We start from the raw sequence: 11,361 nt of genomic DNA, 5'->3' as shown, positions 1-11,361 counted from the left end.
GCCTGTTGACATATTGTTTTACTTTAGATTTTCATTGTTCCTTTATCCGGTTAAGGAAGATAATATGATCATGAGATGGGTGCAACAGCCATTTACAGCTGGAGCAAATCTGTTCTGTGAATTGTAATGTGGTTTACCAGAGCATTACAGTGGTTGGTCGATTGTATATTGTTTAACGTCCCACTCAAAAATCTTTCACTACTTATATGGAGAAATCACCATAGCCAGTTTTGGGCTGTAAAATTTTGGCCTATGCTCAGGGCTTGGGGCCTTTGAGCAGGGAAGAATCTTTATTGTACCATACCTGCTGTGGCATGAGGCCTTGGTTTTTGCTGTCTGATGTGAAGGACCACCCCATTAGTTGCCTCTTGCAACAAGCAAGGGATACTGAGGACCTATTCTAACTCGAATCCCCATGGGGTGTATCATAGTCACTGTGCATAAACATGAAACACTTCTTTTTGTGAGTAATTGTTGTTTATTGTTATATTTATTAAGTTAGGGTTGTACAAACTGCTACATTCCAACATGACTAATGGATATGGGTATTTTATCAGCCTATGTCAAATCGCAAGAACATGAAGTCATGTTAAGTGGACTGGATAGTTTAAAAAAATAACAAAACGTGAAGCACTTTGTGAAGCAAAGGAATTGGTGCTAAGTGGTAGGTGAACAAGTGCTTCATTCCACTGTCAGGGTACAGGTATTTAAAAAACAACTTGGAAGATGACTGTGAGGTCATATGTCCTAGGACTACTGTTACCGTAGATACCTTATTTTACGCGAGTACATAATATAATATGACTGGTGGATGTCAAATCATCAGAACATGAACTCGTGAGTGTACTGCTGATGAAGAGTTTTTACATGTATTACAGGAATATTAGAAATAAAGTAATAAGTAAAATTATTTTGCAACAGTTACTGATGTGTCAAGTTAAATTATGCTATAATAAATCCCTCGCATATAGAACTTCACAGTATTTTTGTCCCCCACCGCAACGTGGAAGGGGACATAGAAATACTGGTTTCCATCCCACTTCACTTTGTGGAAGCAACTCCTCAGAAACCGCTGAACAGATTTTGTTCATATCTTGTAGGATTGTTATTCACCATGTGTAGTTGATCATATTACGCCGTCATTTTGATTCGACAATTTTTACAGGAGTTATTGGGACTTTGTTGAATTTATACATGCTACACTATAGGAACACATTGTGGACGCAACTCCGACGAAACCGCTCAATGGATTTTGTTCGAATTTTGTTGGATTGTTGGTCACTATATGTAGTTGATCATATTGCACCGTTATTTTGATTCGACAAATTTTAGTTCAGGAGTTACGGGACTTTTGTGCTTCAACTTTTTTTGTGGCGGTGGGGGACATGGCTACGTGTAGCAATCTTGTATTTACTAGAAATGCATATTTTTCTCAACTATTTTCAAGGTTCATGACTTTGACCCTTAAGGGGGGGGGGGGGGCATAATTTTAACAAACTTGAATCTTCACTATGTCAGGAAGCTTTCATGTTAGTGTAAACCTTTCTGGACCAGTGATTCTTTAAATAATGTCCCTATATATTTATATATAAAACTTGGGTCCCCTATTGTAGCTCCACCCTACCCCTGGGGACTATGATTTTAACAGACTTGAATCTGCACTATGTCAGGAAGCTTTCATGTAGATTTCTAAATGTAAACTTTTCTGGTCCAGGGGTTCTTGAGAAGACTATTTTTAAAGATTTTCTCTATATATTTGTATGTAAAATTTTCATCCCCTATTGTGGCACCAGGGGCCATGATTTTAAAGATTTTCTCTATATATTTGTATATAAAAGTTTGATCCCCTGTTGTGGCCCTATCCTACCCCTGGGGTCATGATTTGAATGACTTGAATTTCACTATGTCAAGAAGCTTTCATGTAAATTTGTACTTTCCTGGCCCAGTGGTTCTTGAGATGATTTTTAAAGATTTTCCTTATATATTTTTATTTGAAACTTTGATCCCCTATTGTGGCCCCATCCTACCCCCGGGGGCCATGGTTTTAACAAACTTGAATCTGCACTATGTCAGGAAGCTTTCGTGTAAAGTACTTTCCTGGTGCAGTGGTTCCTGAGAAGATTTTCAAAGATTTTACCTCAATATTCGCATGTAAAACTTTGATCTACCGTAGCCCCCAACCTACCCCGGGTGTCATGGTTTAAAAAAACGTGAATCTGAACTATATCAGGAAGCTTTCATGTAAATTTCAGCCCTTCTAGCCCAGTGGTTCTTGAGAAGATTTTTTGATGACCCCTTCCTATTTTTGTGATTATATCCCCTTTGTTGGGACAATTGACCCTTCATTTAAACAAACTTGAATCCCCTTTACCCAAGGATGCTTTGTGCTAAATTTGGTCGAAATTGGCCAAGCGGTTCTGGAGAAGAAGATTTTTAAATGTTGTCAATGCATTTTCACTATTTCGCTATCATCCCCCCTTGGAAAGAGTCGTGGACCTTAATTTGAACAAACTTGAATCCCCTTCACCCAAGGATATTTTGTGCCAAGTTTGGTTGAAATACGTCCAGTGGTTCTGAAGGACAAGATTTTTAAAACTTATTGATATACATGTATTTTCACTATTCTGCTATTATCTCCCCTTGGAGCGTGGCCCTCCATTTGAACAAACTTAATGTTTGTGATTGTCTCCCCTTTGAAGGGGCATGTCCCTTCATTTAAACAAACTTGAACCCCCCTCACCCAAGGATGCTTTGTGCCAAGTTTGGTTGAAATTGACCCAGTGGTTCTGGAGAAGAAGATGAAAATGTGAAAAGTTTACGACGACGAGAAAACCAACGACGACAGACAACGGACAAATTTCGATCAGAAAAGCTCACTTGATCAAGATGAGCCTTCGGCTTAGGTGCGATGTAAAAGTAACCTTTCAACCTAGACCTTTATTTTCTTTGATTTCCATTTTGTATCAAGATTTGACACGTATTGAAAGTACTGCAGATTCTGTTTTATATCACCTGAGCTGAAAGCTCAGAGAAACTTTTTTAATCACCCTTCATTTCTCGTCCGTCTGTCCATCTGTCTGTCTATAAATTTTTCATATGTTCATCTTTCTCTCCAGAACCACTCAGTGATCATTTTAATTCCAATCCTTTCTAAGTTGTGTGGATTCAAGTCTTGTATTTAGGAGGGATCGACATATTCTTTTCTCCTGTCTGTCCTAAAGTTTAAACTTGCTCATAACGTTTGAATGGTGCATGGTAGAGCTCTCGTATAAAATTTAAGTCTCCCAACGAAGTTTGAAGACATCGTTTTTGGTCGGTTCTCATGTGAAGCGATCACACACTCTGTAGGTGAGCGGATCAAAGGGTCTAATTTTAATTAAAGTGGGTACCGTTGAAGCTCTACTCTTTGCTAATTGCACAAGAGAAGTAATTTTTTTTTTTTATAAATTTGATGAAACTTTATAATTTCGATAAACTCCAGACTTTTATTAGCATGCCTGGGCTGAATGCTAAATTTTAACTCAGTTGAACATATTTTATTGCATATATAATATACAAAGGTTTGAACACAAGTTCTTACAACTCACGAGGTTCTCACAAATTGATAACAATTGTCATAAAACATATGTACATGTATAGACAAAATAAAAAATACATGTACATATAGCATATAATGAATTACTATCACGAGAATCTGCTTGTATTCAATATAAAGTGGACAGCATTAAAATTTTGCTGTTAATTTCATACCCCAAATTGTCACTGCCCCAAAGTAAAATCTTTGTATCAATAATAGATAATTCTTGTATTTGAAAAAGTTCGTTTAATAAAAATAATATTTCTTACTACTGAAAATCTTTTACAAACAAAGAAAAAAAATGATATGCATCTTCTGTCATATCACAATTAGGAGAATCGACAATGTTTTTTCGGTGTAAATCATAGTTAAGCAAACAGTTATATTTTATTTTTTACTCTTTGATGAAATAAAAACAAAGGGATTAGATCGTACCCTTGTAACAACACGTCACGCTATTCATCCATGAACTTTGCTTTTGATTACTTCAGATTACAAACATCATTGATTTTATGAAAATATTTTTTTAAAAATCTGTTCCTTAAAAGTTCATTTTCTATGATAAATGAAGTGCACCCTAGCATGTAATATTTTAAACTTTTCATTGTGAAGTGTGCATATATATAAGTATAGTTCACAGGCATTTATATCTGCAATATATTATGTCGCTTGGGTTCGAATTTAGTACTCTTAAATAGTAAATTCGATCCAAAGCGATATAATATTGCCTATTGTACAACCTAGTTTTAAACACGTGTTTCTCCGTCACGTCCGGCCTTGTACCGCGACAGCAAAACATACGTTAATTATGACGTTTTTATTTATGACGTTATTTTTTATTTGAAAACGCGCTAGGACACAAGCAATGCCATGCCCGAATTCAAATATTTTAACAACGGGTAAGTAAAATCAATATTGTGGTAAAAAGGTATTCAAAGTAATATCATTAATCAAAGGTCGTTGAGTTATGCTTCATTTTTAGAGTTTCGGAGCCTTTGATTACTACACGTGATGCCTGCCTTTACGGTCCTTTGATCCTGAGTATTGGAACGATACTGTCTTTGGGACTTGGTCCTTCTGTAGAGGTGGACGATGTTCTACTTGTAAGTTCGTTGTATTGCATCTTTGATTAGTTACATTGTATATATGATGTCTCACGAAACCTTTTTATGTATAATCGTTACGCGTATGGTAAACACGTCATATTTATGTCAACTACCAATACTTTAAATTAGTATCTTTTTGGTTTCTTTTTAGGGTGTTTTAGCAGAACAGGTTTTATTTGCAGCAACTCTTTTCGTGTGCATGAATATTGTGCAAGGTATGTTAATTTATTGATTAAAAGTGTGCTTAAAAAACTTATTTAGGTCATACTGACTGTTATATTAATTTTCATCATCGCCATTCATCGGTTGCATTTACCAGTGATGTCCTTAATTATCATGTAATTATCATTAGTAATATAGTCGCCCTTAATGATTATGGACTGTATTTATTACGGTTCCAGTTATCATTGCTCATTGCACGGGCTCTTGCTCCCTGCTATAAAAAATAAATGTTAAAAAAAAAAAAAAAAAAAAAAAAAAAAAGTCATAACAGTTTATCTACGGGGTATGCTACACCAGAGAAATTTGATACGGATGAAAAGTGGAGGATATGTACAACAATATACTGAAATTAAAAAACTTTCAAAGAAGGTGTTGCACGTCTCATGTTAATTTCCCTAAAGGTGTTGCGTAAGGTATCGATAAAATGAAGATATTCAAATATATGATAAAATCAATTGGAACTTACACATGTCTTGATTCAAACATTTTTGAAAATTAGTTTAAAAGACGTGTATTAACAAGAATTAGCCAAAATAATTTGAGTTTAAATCAAGCAATAAGCTATTTATATGAATTTTAGCGTTAGAATAGAGGGATATCCCCGAATTTCAGAAAAACTGCCTCCGTGAAACAAAATGAATTTAGCATGAAAATGTTCTTCGAGTTTTCCACTAAAAAACGTCGCTTTGAAATTTTGTTTCACGAGGGCATTTTTTTTGTTTTTTGTTTTGTTGTTGTTGTTGTTGTAAATTTAAAAAAATCGAAACGATTTCAATATCATTTTCAACTTCACCTGTACGTTAATTTTCCATTGCTACTTTAAAGTTCTATTGCCTGGTTCAGTGGATAAGGTCGTAGAATTGAAAGTGTAAAGATATGTCATCTTTTCTAAAGCCCGGGTTCGAATCCCTCACGGACACATTTTTTTCTTTCTTTCAATATTACGTTTTCCATCTAGATTTTTTTCTTAATTGAAACACACTTACAATGTGCCGAGTTTGAAATAAAATTCCAATTTCCTAGACACTGTTTAGTTTGTGAATGAGAGTCTTAAACAGTTTGAATGGATAAGACAATATGTATCCCAGTAGAAAATTGCTATGGTATTCAATGTTTTCAGGTGCATATACTTGGAATTTTGTTGAACTTTATTAATGCGTATTAAACTTCCCATATTTTGTTTTGTGGTCAGAGTTATGTACAGATGGTTGTAGAAAATAATGCATACGAGTATAAGATTACAGTTTAAATAGGAATGAAGGTAATTAAGTTCTACGTCACTGGAGTTTAAATACCAGGCACGGCTTCGATTAGGGAAATATTACCGCTTCTGTGCAACACCCTCTTTACTTTATTTTGTCAAAAACAAAAATGCAGTTACACAGCTAGGCAATGAAAAATTGTAATGAATAGACAAATATTGCTGAAATTTATATTTTCATCCTTGTTTTAAAAGGAAGTCAGCCAATATGACGATGTAGAGTACTTCCTTAAGGATCGAGGAATTGTACACCTAAGAAATTTCATTGGGATGAAAAGTGGAGGATATGTACAACAATAAAATTTATTTTATTTAGCCAAAAAATGCAGTTTTTGTAGAAAATAATCAGGCCTGGAGGTTATAAAACTTAAATGACCGTACTCATACTCAAACTCGGTCATGCTTGTTTTGAGTACAACTCTGAGCAAGCTCCGAAACATACTCGACAAATGATGAGCATGTATTCCATTTTGAGTATGAGAATAATTTTATAAAAGTTTTATAACCTTCACTTTTGAGTACGAGTACAGTTTAGAAGACGACGTTTTAGTTTGAATATGAAAACGTGCTCAAAAAGTTTTATAACCTCCAGGCCTGATCCCCCCCCCCTCCCTTTGTTGGAATCGAACTCGCAATCCACAGATTTGCAGTCGACAAGCTAACCTACTAATCTACACAGCTAGGCAATGAAATGTAAAAAAGGAATAGTATACAAATATTGCTGATATTTACATTTTCAATCTTTTGAAAGGAAGTCAGCTGCTATATACATTGTATGACAACCTAGCATGCCTCCTTGACTATACAGTATATATATACTATTAGAGAGACCCTTGCTTCAAACTCTTTACTCTATGTATGTGAAGTGCGACACATTCTCTTTTCCTGTTGTACGTGTGAAAGTAACAAAGAACTTCACATTAATAAATACACATGTAGTAGGTATTATTATCACAAATATTCAATTCTTTTATTATAGAAATGTCTCCAAATACACTAAAATTTGAATTTTATGTCTCAATATTCTATCAGAACCCAGCAATTTCAGGGGGCTTCGCTTCCCGTGTCTCCGTCAAAGAGGGGTCTCAAGGCCCTTTTTCTTATTTCCAAGATGGCTTTTGACCTTGTAATCTCAAAATTAGTAGTGCTATTCACTTTTTAGATGGAACAAGTGCACGAAGTTTTATATCTGTCAGACAAGCAAAGGGTTTTCAAGATATAGAGCACATATATTCCTCGGTCCAGAGGAGATTGACCTTTGACCTTGTGACCTCAAAATACATTGAGGTCACATACTCCTTAGGAAGTTTGATAAGATATTGAGCGGATCTTTCCCAATCGTAACCTCAATTGTATTTCCGTAATAGCAAATAATTTTTGTATATGTATGTATACATGTAGATCGACGCCATTAGAGTATATAGCAAACTCCCCGTCGAGGCCTCATTACGTCACCTACGAATAGAGCAAACGAACTCTGGTGGAAGTTTGGAGTATATAGCTGTAACAATGACGTCACAACCATGTGATATGAAACGAGCTAAAACTCATGCAGCTCAGATATCTATGGCATGTACAGTCTGACTAAAGCCAGCCCTTACTTCGTTAGAAGTATATCAGTAGGGACTGGCTTTCTCGGACTTATGACATATCAAACGTTGCAATAGTTTATCTTTTCCATTTTTATTGTATAATATTTCATTTGTATTTTATATCTTCCATTTGTATTGCATTGGTTTTCATTTCTGTTGTATTATATGAACATTGCATGAAGTTGAGGGTAACATTAAAAAAGTTCACCCCGAGAAAACTATTGTCAACCGAGGCGTAGCAATATCAGGTTTTTTCAACTGTTTCCAACCAGATTCGAGTATTTTACATGAAAGGATGTTAATATCTTTTATTTGTATTATATAATTTTTTATTTGTATTGTACAAAAAAATCCTTTGTTACGGAAATTATAAAGGACTAGAGTTCGAGAGAAAGGGTATACATAGGATATTTATAGGCTCGATCACGTGATTTGCTCTACGAATAGTATTTCAATTATCTATTGTCATTTCCTTGAGGTATAATAAAACCTTTATTATAGACTTGTTGTATGTATAATTATAAACAAGCATCATGGGAAAACATGAAAAGGTGAAGATAACGAAAGGTGATCAATCTCATAATTCCTATTTATAAAGAAGTAGGGTAAACACGTACCCTGGATATACCAAAGGTGACAGGCGTCTAAGAGGAGTAAGCATCCCCTGTTGACTGGTCACATTTGCCGTGATCGAGTCCTATAAGCTTATCTTCATCATGTAACTAAATGGAGTATTCCGTAGTCAAAATAAGTATTTAAAGAATGGCCTAACACTTGGTATATTTTACGCCTCGTTGATTTCAAAGGCTTCTATCCAGTGGTGAGCTGCCACGATGAGGAGAATATAACGTCACATTCTTCACCAAGTTCTGAAGACGTAATGTTCACGCATGCCTGTTCTCAAACAGAAGACAGAAACTATAAACTGGAGACAATGGCGATGAAACAAAGATACGGCAGAAAAATGCAGAAGTTAGCCAGGGAATATCGGGCCACAAGGCTGACGTTTGGAAAAAAAAGTAATTCGAGTTGGTTATTTCATCTCTCTCTCTCTCTCTCTCTCTCTCTCTCTCTCTCTCTCTCTCTCTCAAACACATTATATATGTACATTTGTACAATGTACATGTATCAATGAACAGCTGGGGTAGTATATGTACATGTTATTAGAACTGGGGAAATTCATGGTATCAGAGCTCGGTACAATACATGTTTCTTCAAAAAGATGGAGGAAATTATGGAGGAAATTTATAGTAGGTAATTATCCTTTAATCTTTTTTTTTCACAGTCACAGACTTACGCCAAAAGACTAAGTCCACAGACAAAGAACTCAGCATCCTACAGTTACAGATCCCCACCCTCGCCAATGAGAGATCCGCCCTTCTGTTGGAAGTAGAGGCGGTGGATAAACAACTGACAGAGGAAAAGTACCGTTATGATACTCTGATGTCCAAATACAAAACGTTCCATTCACAGCTCCTGCAGAGCGGAATTGCTGCAATGATGTCTGTTAATTTAACACAGAACAACAACGCGGACGCGATGACGTCCATTGATTCTGTTTCTGACCAATAAATCCTTTAAATGTAGTGTACATATAGTTTACAGACAAAAAGCCCAGCTAGAGATGAAGTCAGCTGGGATCGCTTAACGACTCAAGACCACGCCACGATTGTCCTTAAATTGCGGTCAATTTTTGGTTCCTATTTGAATATTTGGTCCATGATGACCTTCAACATAGGAACATGTCTTCCATCAATTCAAGGTGACTGACAAACATTGTAAAATTTATTGCTGTGATATTAATCATTGCTATTATGTAATGATACTTTAAGTATTAGGCAGTGCATGCATAAGTACTCTTAGTCCCAGTACGGGTTTATGGAGCGCCAAATTAACATAAACTCAAATAATTGAAGATATCTTCAGTTTTTTGAAGATATCATCAATTCAATTATTGCTCTCTTTAATTGAATTAATGCGCGCATTAAATCAATTATTGCTCTCATCAAATGAATTAATGCGCGCATCAATTGAATTTATGAGAGCAATAATTCAATTACTGCTCTCTTCAATTTAATTGGTGCGCGCATTAATTGAATTAATGAGATAAATAATATATTTGATGCGCGCATTAATTCATTTATTGCTCTCTTCAATTCAATTGATGAGAGCATCAATTTAGTAGAAATATTGCTCGCAATGATTAATTTAGAGCTCGGTATGAATAATTTTATGATCTCTTTAATTCTGATGTCTATAAATCATTTACAATGCTTTTGTATAAGGAATTAATGCGCGCATCAATTCTTTTAAAGAGAGCAACAATTGAATTAAAAATATCATTAATTCAATTGTGGATATGTTGAATTGAAGATAAATTATCTTTAATTATATAGTTGCTCTCTCTCTAAAAGAATTATTGCTCTCTTCAAATGAATTAAAGATATCATTAATTAATTCAATTGAAGAGAGTAATAATTGAATTAATGCGCGCATTAAATCAACTATTGCTCTCATCAAATAAATTAATGCGCGCATCAATTCAATTATTGCTATCATCAATTGATTTAATGCACGCATTATATCAATTATTGATCTCTTCAATTGAATTGTAGCGCGAATCAATTCAATATTGTTGATATCATGAATTCATTTGAAGAGATCATTAATTCAATTAAAGCGTGCATCAATTCTGCTGAAGAATTAATGCTATCATCAATTCAATTAATGCGCGCAATAATTCAGAATTGAAGATATAATTAATTATTTGAAGAGATCTTTAATTCAATTGTTGCGCGCATCAAATGAATTGATGATATCTTCAAATAATTGAAGATATCTTCGATTATTTGAGTTTATGTTAATTTGGCGCTCCATACAGCTTATTTAGTCATTCTAAGTTAGAAAAACAAAGCCAGTGATATTGCCTTGTGACCTTGACCTTCTGGTATGAAATTGATACGCTTAATGGGGGTCCAAATGAAGTTTCCAGCATGAGCAAACTCTTAACTCGGGCACGGCCCTTGATAGACCAACAACTATAATATACATGTATTACAAATCCAATAACCATGATAGGGGCGAATAAAGAGTTTGTCCGCATTTCTTGCAATTATCCAGTTGACCCATGCAGTCTTATCCTCTGTGGCCAAGGTAGGACCATTATATGCAGAGATATACGTGTTATATATATATATAAAGCTTCCTTTCTTAGGGCCGAGTGGACTTACGCACTGGTTTGACAATCTTGCTAGGCGGTGGGTGCCGTAGGTCGCTGGTTCGACACCGGGCTGGGGCGAAAATTTTCAGTACCTAGTTGTGATTATTTAGTGCTTTATATATTAATTAATTGATTTTCACATGTATCGTTTAGATCCTAGGGGTAAACGTAAGGTTGGGTGTTATAATTGTTTGTTTGTGCTTTATATTAAATATTCTATACAATTGCATCGAGAGATCCACTCTCCTTATAAAATATCTTAAACACTGAATGACACAGCGACTGTGTGGGATTGCATCAGTGTGTATAAGTAGCGCTTTAGGAGCATAACAAAGCTTCCTTTCTTAGGGAAGTCGTTGTGGCCGAGTGGACTTACGCACTGG

At 35.2% G+C, this 11,361-nt stretch overlaps 1 protein-coding gene across 1 annotated transcript; it reads left to right on the top strand.

Annotated features, from left to right (window-relative positions):
- Nucleotides 1-3,809: 3,809 nt before the first annotated feature.
- Nucleotides 3,810-9,658, top strand: LOC130051080 (uncharacterized). Its single transcript, XM_056152393.1, has 4 exons — nt 3,810-4,680; nt 4,835-4,898; nt 8,565-8,777; nt 9,044-9,658. The coding sequence occupies exons 2-4, from the start codon at nt 4,883-4,885 to the stop codon at nt 9,328-9,330; spliced, it is 516 nt and encodes a 171-aa protein (XP_056008368.1). The 5' UTR covers nt 3,810-4,680; nt 4,835-4,882; the 3' UTR covers nt 9,331-9,658.
- Nucleotides 9,659-11,361: the final 1,703 nt, after the last annotated feature.

This window comes from Ostrea edulis, chromosome 10, assembly GCF_947568905.1.
Source record: "Ostrea edulis chromosome 10, xbOstEdul1.1, whole genome shotgun sequence".
In the NCBI taxonomy this organism is placed as follows: Eukaryota; Metazoa; Mollusca; class Bivalvia; order Ostreida; family Ostreidae; genus Ostrea; species Ostrea edulis.
Note: the sequence above shows the minus strand (reverse complement) of the source record. Positions and strands in the feature narration are given on the sequence as shown.